This window comes from Chiroxiphia lanceolata, chromosome 2, assembly GCF_009829145.1.
Source record: "Chiroxiphia lanceolata isolate bChiLan1 chromosome 2, bChiLan1.pri, whole genome shotgun sequence".
NCBI classification, from domain to species: Eukaryota; Metazoa; Chordata; class Aves; order Passeriformes; family Pipridae; genus Chiroxiphia; species Chiroxiphia lanceolata.
In genome coordinates this window covers 2,681,798-2,700,821 of record NC_045638.1, presented here as the reverse complement: position 1 = coordinate 2,700,821, position 19,024 = coordinate 2,681,798, and the positions used below count along the sequence as shown (strand labels likewise).

At 46.2% G+C, this 19,024-nt stretch overlaps 1 protein-coding gene across 1 annotated transcript; it reads left to right on the top strand.

Moving 5' to 3' along the window:
• Positions 1-11,986: 11,986 nt before the first annotated feature.
• LOC116783386 (G protein-activated inward rectifier potassium channel 2-like) lies at positions 11,987-14,525 on the top strand. The gene is made up of 2 exons (XM_032680906.1): positions 11,987-12,279; positions 13,861-14,525. Exon 2 carries the CDS (start codon positions 13,863-13,865, stop codon positions 14,184-14,186), a length of 324 nt encoding a protein of 107 aa, XP_032536797.1. The 5' UTR covers positions 11,987-12,279; positions 13,861-13,862; the 3' UTR covers positions 14,187-14,525.
• The last annotated feature ends 4,499 nt before the right edge of the window (positions 14,526-19,024 follow it).

The following is a 19,024-nucleotide window of genomic DNA, read 5'->3' as shown; positions in this document are numbered from 1 at the left end:
ATCCCCCTGCAAACATATCTTGCTATTTTTACTGATCCCCCCCCCACCAGCCTGACGTTCTCAGGTTTCCCCCATCACCAGCTGGGGGATTTTTTCAGTGTCTCATTATTATTAATAGCTGCCCATCCTTCAGATCCCTCACCTCAGATTCACTCCCAGTTATTTCTGTGTTGACAGTTGCAGCCTCTGCACTTCATCTCATTTGTCATGTGTGTGCCTTCTCCTTCTTATGTTCTGAAGCATCATACCCCCAGTTAGAACTTTTGCCTCTCTGCCCCCCAGAAACAGCACAAATTCCACCCTGCACTGCTGCAAATGGCTTTTTTAATTCCTTAGTGAACACCAAAACATCCTTTCAGTCGTGGAATTCAGCCCTGAGAGGTTTCTTTGCTCGTGATACACAAAGTCCAGCACTGCTGGATTTTTGCTTTCTCATTTCTTTGGGCAGAGTCTTCTAAACTTTTGCTTTGTCTCTTCACTTGAGACAAGTCACAGACTACTCAGGCCTTTTCCTCTGTTTCCACAGTGAATGAACAGAGAGACCCATTTGGCAAAAAACACCATCTTTTCCCTTATTTGCTGTTTCCATTTGTGCCCCCGAGAGAAATTGTTCAAACATAACCAAAAAGACACAAGACTGACACAATCTTTTATAAAAAACTCCGTTATCACAGATTTTTGCAGCAGGGTGTGGAACTCAGAAGTGAAGGAGTTTGGCTAAAGCTGCACTGAAAATCTGGCAGAGGGATGGATATAGAGCTTCATTTTTTAAGAATCAAATCAGTGCCTTAACCCTCATGCCACAAACACGAAAAATCAGAGGTTACCAGCACTCCAGTGCAGAGGAAGGGGCTGCACCCACGTGGATTTAATCTCCTCTCTCGTGCCCAAAAGCAAATCCTGCTCTCCCTCCACTGGCACTGGGAGAATGATGAAGGGACGTGTCTGCAGACATTTCCTTTCACACAATCATGGAATGGTTTGGGTTGGAAGGGACCTTAAAGCCCATCCAGTTCCACCCCCTGCCATGGGCAGGGACACCTTCCACTAGAACAGGTTGCTCCAAGCCCCATCCAACCTGGCCTTGGACACTTCCAGGGATCCAGGGGCAGCCACAGCTTCTCTGGGAAACTGTTTCCAGTGTCCCATCACTCCCACAGCCAAGAATTTCTTCCCAATATCCCATCTAACCCTACTCTCCGTCACTTTGAAGTCATTCCCCCTTGTCCTGTCACCCTTGGAAATAGTCTTTCTCCATCTTTCCTGGAGTCCCTTCAGGCCCTGCAAGGCCACAATCAGGTCACCCCAAAGCTTCTCTTCTCCAGGCTGAACAATCCCAGCTCTCCCAGCCTTTCCTCCCAGCAGAGCTGCTCCAGCCCTGGGATCCTCTTGGTTCCTGCTCTGGACTCTCTCCAGCAGCTCCATGTCCTTGCTGTGCTGTTCCCCAGGGCTGGAGCAGCTCTGCAGGGGGGTCTCTCCTGAGGGGGCAGAGGGGCAGAACCCCCTCCCTCACCTCCTGCCCACACTGCTCTGGATGCAGCCACATGTAAGGAATATTCTCTCCTTCTTCCAAATTAATATTTGAGGGGAAATCACACGAGGTGTGTGTTGGAATAAACAAGCCCCACCCCGTTTAAAAAAAAGCATCATCAGCAAACCCGTCAAAATAACTTCGTTAAAAACTTCCCTTAAGAGAACACCTTAAAATCAAGTTAAAAAAATACAAATAAAACAATCCAACAGTGAAGCACTTGTTTTTAATGCCTTTAACTCCTGCAAAGTGTCAATGCAAAGCACGAGCCCTGTTAGAATTCGGGTGGCTGGTGCTTCTAAACACAGGGGGGGGAATTTGGTGCAAAAAAATTTGATGACCAGCACCCACAGCCAGGGCAAACAGCTCCTCCAGCCACACTCCCAGGGCACAAGATAGGATTAGACAGGGCCAAACCACCTCAGAGCTGCTCAGAACCCACTTTACTCCAATATTTCTCCATATTTTTCCAGTACCCTCTACTGAGCCAATATGAAATCTATCCCAGAAAATGAGGAAAAGTTACTTATGAGGTTGTTGTTTTGGGGTTTTTTTCCAAACTAGAGGAAAAGCAAGTCAGTAGAAACATGCCTGCTTGGATCTGCTTTTTCCTGGTTCTCCTGTTATCCCTCCCAAATGCTTCCCTCCCTGGGGTGGATTTTCAAACACGTCCCAGGAGCTCCCAGCTGGGGGAGTTTGGCCAGTGCTCAAAAAAAACCACGGGACAAGGAGCATTTCCCTGTAATGGAGCTGGATGTGGATTGGGGATGAAGGAGGAGGGGGCAGGATGGGAAGGCTTCGAGAAAGCCCTTAAATGGTCACAGAGATCTTCAGGGTCTTCTCCCCAGCTCCAGCAGGCACCCAAATTTCCAAGGGAGTAGCTCCAGGACTGAGCAGCTTTCTGTGCCTGGAAGGAGCAAGGAAGTTGTTTCCCAGCTTTCAAGAATTAGAATTGATTGGGAGACACAATTTGCTGCGGTCCAAAGTGATTTTCTGTCCTTGGAAGTGCTGAAATCCAGACTTTTCTCATTTTTCTGTGACTTTTCTCATTTTTCTGTGACTTTTCTCACCTGAAATACGTTTGTGCCCAAGGCAGAGAGGATTTGGTGTGTCCTTAGTGACTGGGAATTAATTCCTGACTGGGTGCTGGTTGTCCTCAGGGTGTTACTCGTTTTAATTTAGTATTTCCTATAAGCTTTCCTGTCCCTCCTTGGTCCCAAGGAGACTCATGGGAATAAATTATGCCAGCTCAGCAGAGCAAAGCATAGGAATAAATTCTGCTCCTCACCCTCTTCCCAAATATCCAGTAAGGTCCTCACCACCTCAAATAAAACCAAAGTCAATTAAAGCCAAGTGAAATATTAATTTTTCCAAAACGTTCATTGATCTCTTAGCAGGTACATTAATAGCCACTATTATTGGACAGGATTCCAGGCAGCTCAAATATGGATACAAATTTTGACAGAACTGGAATATTAAATAGTTTCAGAAGTGAAAGATTTTGCATCTCATTCCCCCAGGCAGCCGGTTCCTGCTCAATCCTGCACTTCAAAAAATAGGCTGCTGAAGTTGTCAGATAGCCAAATATTATTAACCTGAAAGCATCAACTTAATGTCTCATCCTATGAACTGAAATTAAAAAAAAAAAAATTAAGGAGGAAAAAAAAATCAAAACCCACTTGCTGTTCAGTGGGAGGATTTTAACAGCACAGATGATTTTCTTTGCATAACTGCTGGAAGGCCTGCAAAAGTTCATCAGAAATCAGAGCTGCACCAAGCCTGGGATTGGCTGAGGCTTTTGTTGTGATGAAGATATCAATAAACCTAATTTAAATTTTAATTAAAGATCACTGCTATGACAGATGAGCTTTAAGCTCAGTGCAGTTGATGGCTTCCCTGACAGAGATTTTTGTAAAGGAGTTGATCAATCACATGTTAAATAACAACGTGAACAAGTGTTTGGTTGCTTAAACTCCCTCCCACAAAGAAAATTAAAGGGTATAAAGGCCACTATCCAAACCTATTATTTGAAATATCAACAAAACCAGCCCAGCTCTTCCTCCTCCTCTTCCCAGAGCTTGGGATTTAGAGCTTTCTCCTGAGCACCTCTACCCTGTCCTCTTGGTACTCTTTAGGTGAAACACAAGTCAGAAATCTAATCTCTGAAACTGGGCTATCTTTAGAAAAGCTGATTTCTTCAAGCTGCCTCTTCTAAAAGCAAGTACCACCTACCCATGTTTGGCTGGTTCCAGCCCACCTGAAAGGATGCACCGTTACAAAACCACCCGGGCAACCCCACTGAAAAGTGTTGTTGCTCACCCAAAATTCCAGCCATTTTCGGAAAAAAACGTGTTTTCTCTTTATTTTTGTTGCATTTCCCCTCCTCGCTGCTCACCTGGAAGAAACGAGTGCTTTGTGCTGAGCCCTTTTCATCTCCCCCTCTGCTTTCACAGCAGCCCAGAACAGGTTTTAACAAAACCACAAAACCAGAAACAACCACCGGGACACTTGGTGGGTGATTCACAGGTTCTGCTGTCAAAGAAGCCGGTGATCTTCCTTTATTTCCTGAATTTTCCAGCCTGCCAAGCTGTGTGCACACGCTGCTTTGTCTTTAATCCTGGGTTCACAAACATTTCCACGGCAAAATGTGACAAATCTTTATAAAAAGCTCCGAGTCAGGAAAGTTCAGGGGAGAGGAAACGTCGGATGTTCTGTTCTCTCGGTGAGCGTTTTGAGGAGAGAAACAAAAAGGAACCATCCAAAGACATGCAGAGTCAAATTATGTGCTGGAGAAGCCTGCACAGCAAGCGGTGGAATAGATCACACATCTAATTTTAATTGAATGTTTATCTCACAGTCACGGCAGCACAAGTGTGCAGCAGGTACAAACTGTTACAGAAAATGCTGCTTTCACAGCCAAGCATCCTTCCAACCAAAGGGGTTTTTCTCCCAGCCATCCCTTGGCATTAATGCTGATGTGGGAATTCAGCAATGCCCAAACATGCCTTGTTTTAGTGCCATCACCACTGTGTGCTGAATGCATGCTTTCCAGGGGAGTTGCATATGTTGTGCTTTGTGTAGAATAAAGACAGTACAGCAGCAAGACGTATTTTTCCGTGTGCCTGAAAGGATCCCATGCTGGAAGAGCTCCCACATAAACAATGCTTTTGACCCTTATCCAAGGCAAAATGCATTTCACAGAATCACAGAATGGTTTGGGCTGGAAGAGACCTTGAAGATCATCCAGTTCCAACCCCCTGCCATGGGCAGGGACACCTTCCACTAGCCCAGGTTGCTCCAAGACACATCCAACCTGGCCTTGGACACTTCCAGGGATCCAGGGGCAGCCACAGCTTCTCTGGGAAACTGGTTCCAGTGTCCCATCACTCCCACAGCCAAGAATTTCTTCCCAATATCTCATCCAACTCTACTCTCTGTCACTTTGAAGCCATTCCCCCTTGTCCTAGTGCTCCATCTCTCTCCATCTTTCCTGGAGCTCCTTCAGGCCCTGGAAGGCCACAATCAGGTCACCCCAAAGCTTCTCTTCTCCAGGCTGAACAATCCCAGTTCTCCCAGCCTTTCCTCCCAGCAGAGCTGCTCCAGCCCTGGGATCCTCTTGGGGCCTGCTCTGGACTCTCTCCAGCAGCTCCATGTCCTTGCTGTGCTGTTCCCCAGGGCTGGAGCAGCTCTGCAGAGGGGTCTCACCTGAGGGGGTAGAGGGGCACAATCCCCCCTGCCCAGCTGCCCACTCTGGGGGATCAGCCCAGGACATGAAGGGTCATTTCATGCACATTTCTGGGTCATGTATCTTCTATTCCCACCTGCAATTCATATCTGCCCCATTCCCACCTTCTGCTTCTCCAGCCAGGAGTGGAGAGGGAGGAACGTGCTCCTGAGGTGCTCGTCTCATGTAGCCTTTGGGTTTGTGCAGAGTAGAGGAGAGCAGGAGCTGTTCTACTGCTTTCTTCCCCAAGATCAGTAATTCAACAGCTCAGGTAGCTCCTTCTTCACCTTTCTTTTATCCAAAACTTGCTCTTCCTAAAAGGTGAGGAAAAGGGCAGGGGACTCGGAGCCCCTGGAGAAATCACAGAGTCACAGACTTGTGGAAGTGTTTAGGTTGGAAGGGACCTTAAAGATCATCCAGTTCCACCCCCTGCCATGGGCAGGGACACCTTCTACTAGCCCAGGTTGCTCAGAGCCCTGTGCATCCTGACTGTGGAAAAAAACCAGGGAGCCAACCGGAACTCTGAATCCGTGGAAAGGCTTTGGTTCTTGCTGGTTGGTCCCCCTCTCTGTTATGGAGAGACAGTGGAGAGATCCAAAGCCATCAACAGGACTATTGGTACTTAATGTACTGCCAGGGGTCTTCTCCACACTCCCTGGCACCCAGGATCCTCTTGGTTCCATGCAGATCCACCTTGGATCCTCTCTGTTCCAGGCAGATCCACCTTTGATCCTCCCTGCCCTTAACTCTGGATCAGCTCTTTCTGCTCAGCAAAAAATCCTGCCACGATCCCTCTCCAGGGAGGCAGCAGCTGGAATGAACACCCTTCCTGCCTGTTCCTGGATGATTGTCAAGGAATTGGGGAAAAAAAATGCCTATGTGCCATATCAGGGAAGGACATCCCATCTTGCAGGGCAGGATTCAAGAGGAAGCCCATGGATTAGAAGCAATGTATTTTCAAAAGGTCAGGTCAGGTCTTCTCCTTACTCAGCACTTTGCATTTTGGGAGCTGAGCCAACGTGTCCTGCAGCTTCTTTTGAACAAAATTCCCATCGATCCTGATTTTCCACCTGCCAGGAGAAATAAAGCACTTCCTTCCATGCCTGAGAAACCACAGAATCTATAAATGTATCCCCACAGTCAAACACAGAGAGCAGGGCACAAAATCCTGGCACTTCGTGTTCCAGCTCCACAGAATCGAGTTTCCTGTTTCCAAGGACTCCGAGTGCCAGTTCTGGAAGGAGCTTCTCTCCCTTGTCTGGTCAAACGTTATTTGATATAATAAATATCACAGGAAAATGGAATCATCGCCTATTTCAACCAGCACAGCTGAAAAAAACACCATTAAAATTCGTGCAGTCAGCTTGATTTGCTGGGCATGGCATGAAAATAAGGTTAAATGAAGGTTAAATACTGGCTGAATAGTCATTCATCTATTTAGGAGTTGTTTATTGAGAATATATGAAGTGTTGGTGGCTAAAAGTGGCAGCACATTTGAGGCTGAATCAGACAAGGTTTCCTGGCCTCGCTATGTTTAATTTCTCAGACTAAGCTACCTGCAAAAAAGGAGAATTTCAATGCAAAAAAGCAGAGTTTCGACACAAAAAAGCAGAACTTCAACACAGGAAAGCAAGAAATTAGACACAAACTACTCAGTGGAGTATATTTGATTCCTGGGAGAAGAAACACTAACCAATTAAATTAAACATTTTTAACTCAGCCTTTTTTCCAATGGAGAATAAAATTTCACTGGCATTGAAATCTCCTGTTGGGGGAAAAACATATATTTTTAATAGTTTGAAAAAGACTAAAGCAAGCCCATTTTTTTAGGTGTTGTTTTATACAATATGTCACATTTCAGAATGAAAGCAGAATGGTTCGACTGATCCAAGTTAGACTTCGTTTAGAATTTAACTTTACATCAATTTTTTTTATACTTGTTTATTTGTTTTCACCTCGTTGAGAATGAAACAGGTTTTGGAGCATCCGAAAGTCCAACTGACTTGAAATTGTGGCCTCTCATCGGCTCCATTTCCTTTGCAAATTCATCTTCGTGCAAATGTGACCTGATAAGATGTGACACCTCCCACGGAGATGTGATTTTATTGCTGGTGGTGGTGGTCAGGGCAGCTGCTCCAGCCCACTCATTCCACGAAAACTCGGATTTTCTGCTGTGGAGCTGCTCCCTGGGTCCCATCATCAGCTGTGAGACAAAGGCAGGAGCTGCCACAAAGACCTCTGGGCAGAATTCACAGATGGTGTTAGCTGAAAAATTTCAAATATAGTGATTGGCTTCTCGGTCTGATTAGGAAATGTGAAAGCAGAAATACCCAATTACTCAGGTTTACAGGGAAAAAAAAAAAAAGCCACACCAGTTTTAAAACAAACCCCAATGAAAGTTAATTCCTTAGATTTTTAGAAGAATAAAAAAACCATCTGTCCCCACTGCCTTCCTCTCCCACAGCCCATGACATGAGGGTTCCACACACACGTCCCCAGACAAGCTGAGGCAAAGAGAACTTAAGATGCTCACAGGCACCTGTCCAGAGTTTACTCCTTTCAAGAGCTTTAGACATTGCTCAGGGTGAGATAAACATTCAATTTTCGGGTGTGTCCTGAACCAAGTTATCAGAACCTCTGGGAATTCCCCTTTGCTAGCTCTGAATGGGAAGAGGTATATATGTATATACATATATATATATTCATATATAAAAATATGACGTGTTTACTCAAATAAACTTATGCAAAATGGAAGGGAAAAATATCTTGTGAGAACAAGGTATTTGCAACATTTTACAGCAATGTCACCTGGAGAGGGACTTTTCATGAGGGCCTGGAGTGACAGGACAAGGGGGAATGGCTTCAAACTGAAAGCCAATAGGGTTAGATGGGATATTGGGAAGGAATTCTTGGCTGGGAGGGTGGGGAGGCCCTGGCTCAGGTTGCCCAGAGAAGCTGTGGCTGCCCCTGGATCCCTGGAAGTGTCCAAGGCCAGGTTGGACAGGGCTTGGAGCAACCTGGGCTGGTGGAAGTTGTCCCTGCCCATGGTAGGGGAGTGGGACTGGATGATCTTTGAGGTCCCTTCCAACCCAAACCATTCTGTGCTCTGGTCTTTAAAAAAAAAAAAAAATCGCTGAATTTAGGGTACAACACGACTTTTTGCTTTCTTTGCTTTCTTCTTTTTAGCTCGATTAAAGAGAACCAATTAACCCTCATGGAATGTTTCTGCCACTGACTTAGTGGCAGCATGGAAATCTTATTCTTAAATCTCTGTCCTTTTTTCAAGGCACACTTGAAAACACTCCTCATTTTCACACCAGGGAGAGCTGTTTAGTACAGATTTGACAGCAAAATTGTACTGCTTTTACACCTCAGCATGTCCCTGGTGGGACACCAATAACCCAGACCCAGCAAAGCTGGGGAATTTGCCAAAGCCCACATGGTGTCTGCAGGAGAACTGATGTATCAATCAGGGGTTCTTGACTCCCAGCCTCCTGCTTGTTTTTAGGAGCACACATTGCCTTCTTCCTCTCCTGAACACCTAAAAATAGCAGACTGACAAACCCCACACCAAATTTATTTGAGAGCAAAAGGTCACCGGGGGCAGAGGCTCCCACAGGCTGCTGGGTGACCCCTCAGGAACACAGGAGCAGCGCTGGGATGCAAACCTGGAAAGTTACTGGAGCTTTTTATGAGCACCAGACTGGAGTTTCAGAGGCAAAGGTGCACATTCAGCTGATTGCCTCAATGTTCCTGTCACTGGACAGGGACTATTTTGGAGAGGGACTTTCCACGAGGGCATCGAGTGACAGGACAAGGGGGAAATGGTTTTATGATGAAGGAGAACAGGGTTAGATGGGATATTAGGAAGGAATTCTTCCCTGTGAGGGTGGTGAGGCCCTGGCCCAGGTTGCCCAGAGAAGCTGTGGCTGCCCCTGGATCCCTGGAAGTGTCCAAGGGCAGGTTGGACGGGGCTTGGAGCAACCTGGGCTGGTGGAAGGTGTCCCTGCCCATGGCAGGGAGTTGGAACTGGATGATCTTTAAGGCCTCTTCCAACTCAAACCATTCTATGATTCCGTGAACACAGAGATTAAATAAAATTCTCCAACCCTCTCACCCTTGCCCTGGGCAAGGTGCAAAACTCAGCTCTGACACCACAGGTCAGCACCTCTCCCTTCCTAACTCCTGCAGCAGAGCAGCTCCATCATGAGCACGCAGAGGTTGCAGGAATTAACCTCAAGAGATTAATCAACCTTCCTACGTGTTTGGTTTTAGTTTTAAAAGCTTCTCACGATAGAAATGAAACTTCTGACAGAGTAGATCAAAACCTCCATGGTGATACTTCAGCAAAGATTGTTATGAACACAGGCAGGGAGAAAGAAACAGAACAGAAGCATCACATATGGACATGGAAGTTTTAATTTCCAGCTGGAGACCCCAGATCAAATTTTGTACTTCTGCTGTACAGGAGTAAAACTCCTCTCACCCCAGAAATGGGGACACCACTGTTTTCTGTGCACCCCTGAGTCTTCTGCTGCTGAGGTCTTGCTCCAGGCTGAACTGTGAAGTAAAATTCCCATGTAATGATTGAAAACAGGTCATTCTTAGGGGATATCGCACACAATTTAGTGCAGTAGAAGGTCTGTTCTGCAAAGTGCCAGCAGGAAACTCCTGAACCTCAAAATCACTTCACACTGTGGCTGTCAGAGAGACAGAGTCAGCCATGGGCCATAATTCTTGTCCCCCTCATTTCATTTAGAGCCCTTTTTTTATTACAGAAGTGGAATTTGAAAAGAAAAAGCCCTGTTGTAAAAGAGACTGCCTTGAGTAAGCTGAAAGAGGCTGTTACTGTGTAAACTGCAGTAGGCTGACCTAGAGTTGAAAAATCACTGTATTTCAGCCCAAATGTGTGTTTGAGACTGTGATTCTGAGGCCCCCTTTTTCCCCTGACTACTTTAAAGCACTTTATTTTTTTGATGGCTCCCATCACAAAGGGAAATACTGAATGGTGAGAGTGGAGGACACAACATATGATTGTGTAACCTGCCACAAAATCTTAAATTAAGTGCATTTTGTGAGGAAATGCATCAAGTCACCACCCCAAACCCTGTAAGACAGAAGCCTGAATAGCAGCAGACAGGATGAACAAACCAGAACCTCAAAATAACTGCACAGGGTAACTTTTCAAGAGGAATCAATCTGGATGTGGCATCAACTTGGTTATTAATCCTGCTCAGTCAAAGGTGGGATTGTAACCTTGCCCACCTCTCAGCAACAGCTTAGGGGAATTTTTTTCCTGTCATTTTCTTGGGCTGCCTGGTGCAAATATTAAGTTTTAATAAAACCTTTCCTTCTACCTGCAAGGAAAACTGTTGACAGGGTGCACTGAAATAGAGTCCACACTCCCAGACAGGCAGAGGGAGCCACTGCAGCCCATGCTCTGGAGCCTGTTGCTGTTGAACAGGAATAATAAGAATTTAGAGGATAAATTCAAGTTTTAACTACACTGCTTGTATGGTAACGAGATTGCCCCAAGTAGCAACTAACTGCTGATTTTAGACACATGGAGCTAATCCCAACACTGGCAGCAGGACCTTTTTTGTTCCCATTTGAAAGCAAAAAAAAAGTGTTGCTGAGTGTGGTAGTCACACTGAGTTAACTTGGCTGTCTCAAAAAAAAACCTCCCCATCATTTAGTTTGCCTCCTCTGACGTAACAAGGACCAAAATTCAGCTTCCCACTCACACTGCAGAGTTCTGACCCAGGAATGGGGGCATGGGGAGTGATAGGAACAGGATCCACCACGGTGTGTGTCTTCCAGAGAGAGGTGGTGACTCCTCTGCTGCTGGTTAAAACCAACTCATTGAACATTAAACATCATAAAAACCTCTCATTACTGCCCATTAGAAATGCCTGGAGTGAGACAGTAGTTAAGGGCAACCCTCAGAGGTCTCATCAGCCCCTTTAAAATGCAGTTTGCAGTGAGGGCAATGGTGGGAGAAAAAGCCCTGGCACTGCAGCCTGATCCCGCTGCTGCCATCCCACCCTGCCAGGACAGATGAGGGGGGACCCTCAGAGACACCACTCTGGGATGTGCAGGGGCAAGTGGCTGCCCAGAGCAGTGGGATCGTCTGCCCACTGCCCTGGTTTCACAGAACCATGGAGTCATTAAGTTGGCAAAGATCTCCCAGCCCATGGATCCCCCCTGTGCCCCATCCCCACCTTGTCCCCCAACCCAGAGCACTGAGTGCCACGGCCAGGCCTTCCTGGGACACCTCCAGGGATGAGGACTCCACCACCTCCCTGGGCAGCCCCTGCCAAGGCCTGACCACCCTTTCCATGAAGAAATTCCTCCTCCTGTCCAACCTGAGCCTCCCCTGGCACAGCTGGAGGTCGTTCCCTCTCCTCCTCTCCCTTGTTCCCTGGCAGCAGAGCCCGACTCCCCCAGCTCCCCCCTCCTGTCAGGGGGTTGCAGAGCCAGAAGGTCCCCCCTGAGCCTCCTTTGCTCCAGGCTGAGCCCCCCCAGCTCCCTCAGCCCCTCCTGCTGCTCCAGCCCCTTCCCAGCTCCGTTCCCTTCCCTGCACACGCTCCAGCCCCTCCACGTCTCTCTTCCATGAGGTTCCAGACCTGGACACAGCCCTGGAGGTCCCTCAGCAGTGCCAGCACAGGGGACAATCAGCCCTGGGGCTGTGCCCACACTATTCCTGATCCAAACCAGGTTCCATTGGCCTCTTGTCCCCCTGGGCACACCCGGGCTAGTGTCCAGCCTCTGTCACCAGCACCCCCAGGGCCTTTCCTAATCCTTTCCAGCCCCTCTGTCCCAGCCTGGAGCTGCAGGGGGTTGTTGTCACCTAAGGACAGGACCAAGAGCTCTTTGAGCTGCCACATTCCCCTCCCTCCATCATTTTGTGGGGGAAAAGTATCCTTTAGACTAAAAATCACACAGGACATCACACAAGAGGCGATTTTGTCCCAGGGTTTGTTGTCCTTCCACCCTTCCCACCTGTGAAAGGAAAAGAAAAATGGTAAGATTTTGGTATTTCCATTTGTGCACTGCTTGAGAATTGAAATGTAAACCTGTCTTGTCCTGCAAGAACGAAGAGAAAACCGAAGGCTTAAATATTTCTGTCAGACATTAAGAAAGAGAAATTAGGATCAGAGAGCACAGTGGGAGGACAGAGATGGGTTTTGCTGGGTCCAGTGCAGCAGCTTTCCCACAACAGCTTTCCCTGACAACCAGTCCTCCACAGGATCCAAAGCACTGGAGAAGGGCTGAAGTACCACAGTGTGGTGGCAGCTGGGAAAAGTCTTCCTAAAGGTAACACCACAAGTGAGAAATACAGAGTACCCAGAAACAGCAGTTTTCACCCCTCAGAAGCAAGATATGAGATCAAGAATGAGGGTAGAATTACCTGGAGCACTTTGAAAACCCTGGAAAAAATTGGGGACGATAAACTCCCAGTGTTGGCTCTTCACGAGCCCATCCATGTGACTTTACCAGTGCAGAGAGAAAATGGACATTTCTAAAGTCTGCCATTTGTGCTCTCTAAATTAAACACTTCTTTAATTGCTTGTGATTATCTTCTAAATAAGTGAAGTGTGGCAGGTTAAGTAACTTTATTTGCTCTGTATTCAATAAATACTGTTCAGCTGAAGTTTGCTTAGTCATACACAGCTAATAATGTGCAATTATCAAAAGAAAATCATCACATTCTCCCCATGTACTCCTATTTTGTTGGCATCATGCCTCTTAAATTCATTTCTCCTGGTATTTTTCCTGCTCCTCTGGGTTTTCCCTTCCACTCCTGAGCATTAATATTTTAATGTAGTGCTTCTCCAAGCTGTTGGTCTGAGATGAAGTAGGTTCTCCGAGTCACAGGTCCCTGCCATGGCCAGGTGTTACTTCACCCAGAGGACACTCTGGGTGCTGCACTGAGCTTGGAAGAGCTGTGTCTGAACAAAAAATAGCATTTTTTTGCCCTGTAGAGTGAAGTTCAGCAGAGCTGTGAAGGGAATGTAGCAGAGAAATCAGTCCCAGTTATCCCAGTTCAACATCAGCCACTATCACACGTCCTTCAGGAGTTTTGCTGATGTTTGTGCATTGGCCACCAGCCCAACTCTCAAATCATTGTAGCTTAAAAGTGACTCCTACCTTCAGAGGAACCAAGTTTTGGGGTCACAGGCTCGGGGGTGGGTTCCAGCAGAGGAATGCTGTTGTGTAAATTCCTGTTATTCTGGGCAAGTGCTGAACCTGGCAGTGGGACTCAGAGGATGGCATAGGCACTCTTGGTAAAACACATGAGAGACTCTTCAGCAGGTGAGTTGCTGAAACCCAGGAAGGACTGCACTGGATAAAGAAATGTTGATCTTTGCTGACAGACTTAGCACTTGTTGTTATGCACGTGCACAGAAGGAAAGGGCGTCAGAGAAGTTTACAGTTAAAACTGCTTTCTAAGCTCAAATTCAAATATGATGTCAAACCTGATTTCTTTTCTGGCGTTTCTTTCATACATTTCTCTCCTTAAATGGAAAAAAATGATTAAATAATTAAAGATTTGGGCAAGCAGTGGGTCCTTATTACAGTACTTCTTCCTTCTCTGTTCCAGGGATGACCTGCCAAGCCCGAAGCTCCTACATCACGAGCGAGATCCTCTGGGGTTATCGCTTCACCCCCGTCCTCACCCTGGAGGACGGGTTTTATGAGGTTGACTACAACAGTTTTCATGAAACCTATGAGACCAACACCCCAGTTTACAGTGCCAAAGAGCTGGCAGAGATGGCCAGCCGAGCAGAACTGCCCCTCACGTGGTCCGTTTCCAGCAAGCTGGACCAGCACGCGGAGCTGGAAACCGAGGAGGAGGAGAAGAATCAGGAAGACCAAAATGAAAGAAACGGTGACGTGGCCAACTTAGAGAGCGAGTCCAAAGTGTAGAACCAACAGAGGCCCAAAGGCCATGTCACCTCCTTTGTCTTCTCCCTCTTGGCTCTTGGTTTCTTTCTGCGACACGCCTTTAATTCTTTTTTTTTTCCTTCCTGCGATTCTCAATCCCTGGAAAATAAATACTCCAGATGCGAAATATCGGCCTACCCGATTCCGGCTCCAGAGATTCACAGACTCCGAGGCGTGGGGTAAAGCTGCAATACCCACTGGGGATGGTGGAATCTCCATCCCCACCCTGGCAGTGACTGCTGGTTCCACCTCTCCGGGGTCAGACACCTCCAGGTTTATCCACCACAAAAAAACCCACCACAATTCAAGGGAGATACAAGCAAGGGGTTTTAAAAGGAAAGACTAATTCATCCAAGCCGACCTTGACTCTGGTTTTTATGTGTTTCAGGACAGTTCCACAAGCTGGGGGACAAACCTCTGTGAAATGGGCCTTGCAGCTTTAAGGGGAAGGTGAGCAGAGGGACCTGCAATCCAACAAAATACTGTACATATGCCTTATGTAACTACTTTCTCTTTACATTTAGTAATAACACCGCATGTACAAAAGTACTGTAGTAAAGAACTTCTAAATAATGTACACACAGACGTGTAACTAATGTAGGTTTAGAAACAAGAGTCCTAGAAACATCGGGATGCAAAAAAACAACTAACTCCCCACCGAGTAGGAATTTCTCTTCAAATATTTGGAGTGTAATATTGATAATTTTTCCCCCCCACCCCCTCTAAGGCTCTTCTAGTGCATGACATTTTCTTCAGTGTACCAGACTGGCAGCTATTTAGAGAACCTCACTGTTTGCCAAACAGATCGTTTCACTGACTCTAAAAAGCCATAAGTCTGGGAGAGGGCAGGGTAGATAAATCCTAACAGAACTCCTGATATACTGTGAAAATGTTTACAAATAAGGCAAAACCGGTTCCTGGTTACTCTTTTTTTGGGGCAGTTCGACCTAAAATTTAGGCTGTGGCAAACTCATGGCTAAACAGAATTTCCTGCATACTCTTAATATAGCGAGCATGTTTCATGTAGAGGTATTATCCTTTATGTGCAATATCCGGGGAAACTCATCCCTTCTCCCCACCCAGACCACGGGAATTCAGCAGTTTGCTACACCAACAGCACAAGCCATTGAAAACTGAATTAGATTTTAGCTGCCCAGCTGGGAAAGAAACAGCTGGATTTCACGTGAAGCCAAAATCCATGAAATTTGTCGTTTGTTTTTTTTTTGCCAGCAGAGTCACGGGTGGCACAAAACAGCCCTGGGTGTGTGTTTCAGCAGGGTGTCCCAGCTGAACACACGGATCCTGCCACCCGTGCTCGAGGGCAGAGAGAGGTTCTCCAACGAGTTTTCCACCTTAGGTAGTTGTAAATCACTGTAAATCCTGTACATTCCACCTCAGCAAACTTAATTATCGGGCAGAGAGAACCTGCATCGCTTACGCAGCAACACCCCCCCGTGAGTCGGGGAGCTCAGCCCCGCCAAGAACTGCATTTCTGCCAGCAAAGGAGAAGAAGCTGCAGCCTTAACTCTGGTTTGGTTTTGGTTTTTTTTCATACCTGCCTGCTCCGGGAGGAAGGAACACAATGAAGAGAATCTGAAGCGGTTTTTTTTGTACAGAAACATTTACGTTAAAACAGAAGAGAAAATTATTTTTAAAAAAAAAAAAAAATTAACCTCAGGAGAAAAACTTGGCGGGCAGGTGGAAAAATTTGCACTGTGATATAGCTTTCACGTTAAATTCACACCTATTTTCCTTTCTTTGATTATTTTTCTTTGCTGGTACAGCTGCCCCTTGCTGATTTTCAGGGCGTGGCTAATCTGGGGCTGGGGATGTTCTGCAGGTCCTCCCTCTGCAGGGATAATTCCCATTCTCCCTGTGCTTCCCACCGAGGAGGGTGTGGGGAAGGAAGGGGTGGCCCAACAGGGACTGGTAGATCAGGCTGGATGGAAGGAGGGGTTTTATGTTTCAGCTCTGAACATTTGCCCCTAAGAGGCTTTCCCAAAGCAGCAGGATGCAAGGAATGGCGCAGAATAAGGAATTTTGGTGGCTCAGTAAAGATTCCTTACACTCAAATCCCGGGAGGCAGCGCTGGGTTGGGACAGACCTCCCCACGCTCATCCTCCTGCCAAGTGCTCCAGCCCATCCATCCCAACCCACCCACGAGGCTACTACTGAGAGTTTTGGGGGGAAAGGTGGCTCCCCAGCCCCGGGGGAAGCAGAGGAGCCAGGGTAGCAGCACCCCAAGCCCACAATCCATGTCAGTCCTAGCGGGAGCAAAGCATTCCTCTGAGGAGAAACCTGCTTTTTGCTCCTGTGATTTACTGGGGCCACTCTGGAATCCATTGCTGCAGTTTAACAAAAATTGCATTGACTAGAACAGCAGCTCAGGACCCTGATTAAACCTTTTTTTTTTTTTTTGGTGTCCTTTTAGCACAAAAACACCAGACTTTCCACCACTGGGGCATGCGCATGTGTGAGCTATATTTTTGTGAATAGGGCTCTTCAAGCTTAAAATGTGTGTGTTTGTCTCTCTTTCTCTCTCTCTCTCTCTCTCTCCCCACCCTTGTATTTTATTGTCTTTGGTATCAATGTAGTACGGACTGTAAGTTTATGAACTCTCATTTTTGTAACATAAGCTTTAAAAAAAAAAGAAAGAAAACAAAACAAAACAAAAAACAAATAGAAGCCTCCAAAGCTTTCAACGGGGGAAGCTTCACAGAAACTTTGTACTAGAATGTCCCTATCAAACACCTCTATTTTTCTACAATGATTGATTAAGCAGTTTAACAATGTATTTTGTGTCAATGATTTCAACTGAGTTGGTAAAAGACAATTAAGAATCGAATGCTGTTAATTAACAATGGATTTTCAAGCCGTATATGCCGAGTGGTGTTTTCATTGGCAGGAAATAGTTTAACCTGGGAACTTCATCCCTCAAGCCTAAACAATATCCCCTGGAAGCTCAGTTCCCTATGGGAATATTTTTGGCAAATCACATTTATGGAGTATGAATGCAACATCTTAACATAATTGACTACCTAATTAATCAAGACTCGTTACACCTCTGTATCATTCACTAAAATATTTTGATGACTTTTTCTCAGAGTACCTTGTGATTTCCAGGAGCAAAAGAATTTCCAGAGGTGAATGTGAGCTCTCAGTGATCTCCTGCAGCTTCCAGTTCCTTCTTCAATGATCAGAAATGCTGCGAATGTGCTTTGTTTAAATTAATGCCCAGAGTTACACAGTCCTCTCTGACTCCTTCTCACTTTTATTTTTTCCTTTTTTTTTTTAATTTAATAACACACTATTGTTTTTCCCCCACCCTAGTTTCCAAACCAAGTCTTCCAGGTACTAATAATAGACACAGACCTCCTGCTTTCAGTGGAGCAACATAAATTCCTTCAGCAAATTATTCAACCTCAGGCCCATAATTTGGCAATAAATCCCCTCTTCAGCAGCACTAAAAGAAATCTCAGAAATTCTTCCCAAGCAAACATCCAAAAATGCAGATGTTCCCTTAGGTGTACGTAGCTGTTATGATCTAGAGCTTTGCCCTAAAACACCAAAGCCATGGGAGCCACCCCAATAAATTCAAACTTCTGGGAGGGTCCCCAGCAGCTGCCAAACGGGGTGGGACAAACACCAGGACATTGGCAGATGGTTTGGAATTCACTTCAAGCCTTTGGCTTTAAGTCTGGGTTTTTCTGTTGGAGTTAAAGGGGCTACTCAGGCCTTTCAAAAGCAGGGAAGAAATCCCTGTTCTGTGTCCAGCCACAGGGCAGAAGTTCCCGTTTAGCTCAGCTGCACAATGTTGGGCTGTTCAGGAGAGGGAAGACCTGGATTCACGGCTCTCTTCAGCTCAGGGATGGTCAAAGTTTTGCCCCACTTCTCCAAAGCAACCAACCCTGCTGTGAGAGCACCAGCAGATCCCCAGCACCAATTCCAAGGGCTGACTGGCTCTTGAATTCCCAAAAAAGCCCAAAGAAACTTTCATCTTCCAGTGGAAGGTGTCCCTGCCCATGGCAGAAGGGTTGGAACAAGAGGATCTTTAAGGTGCCTTCCGACCCAAACCGCTCTAGGATTCTATGATTATATAATTCTACCACTAAATTAAATCCTTGGGGTTCTTAAAGGAAGAATGGACAATTCCTCATTCCCTGGGTTCCTCCAGTTCTTTAATGTGGATGTGAATTAGAAGCTCAACACTGAAAACAACTTGTCCACGTGGCAGTGGGAGGGTCAGGCACCTCCCACTGAGCATCCCCCACCAGAGCTTCTGGCTGTGAAACATCAAGTTTTTACTGTTCTGGTACCCTCTGTCCACCAAAATATCCTTCTTTTCACAATATCAGCCTCCTTCACAGCCACATTGCCACACTCAGACACTTTTTGGGCCACAAATCAGACCCAACAACACGAGAAGTTGGCTTCTCTTCCACTCTTGTTCTTTCAGTTCATGAACAAGTTGTTTGGAAACACGAAGACCAGGCATAAATCTGGGCTTTGTACTGGAAACAATTCTTAAAGACAAGACCTGAAAGCTGTTATTTATTGATCATTTCCTGAGGGAGTTTTAAACTTTTAGGATTTGGCTTTTTGAAAAGGAAAGGCGGTGTTGATATCCAGGATTCATTTCATGGATTTAGTTCAAGGTTATTTCTCCCACTTTTTTTAGATCCTCTGGATTTCCAGAAGTTATAATCCAGTGGCAACTTTCAGTGTAAAGCTGTACTTATTTTACCACTTGCCATTGTCCCACTTGTTGCCAGGATCCTGGTGCTCCAACACAGTTTCACACAGGGAGCACACACACGTCA

Bases quoted from the DNA above. Each gene is read 5' to 3' on its own strand.
- LOC116783386 (XM_032680906.1), top strand. From the start codon at position 13,863: ATGACCTGCCAAGCCCGAAGCTCCTACATCACGAGCGAGATCCTCTGG.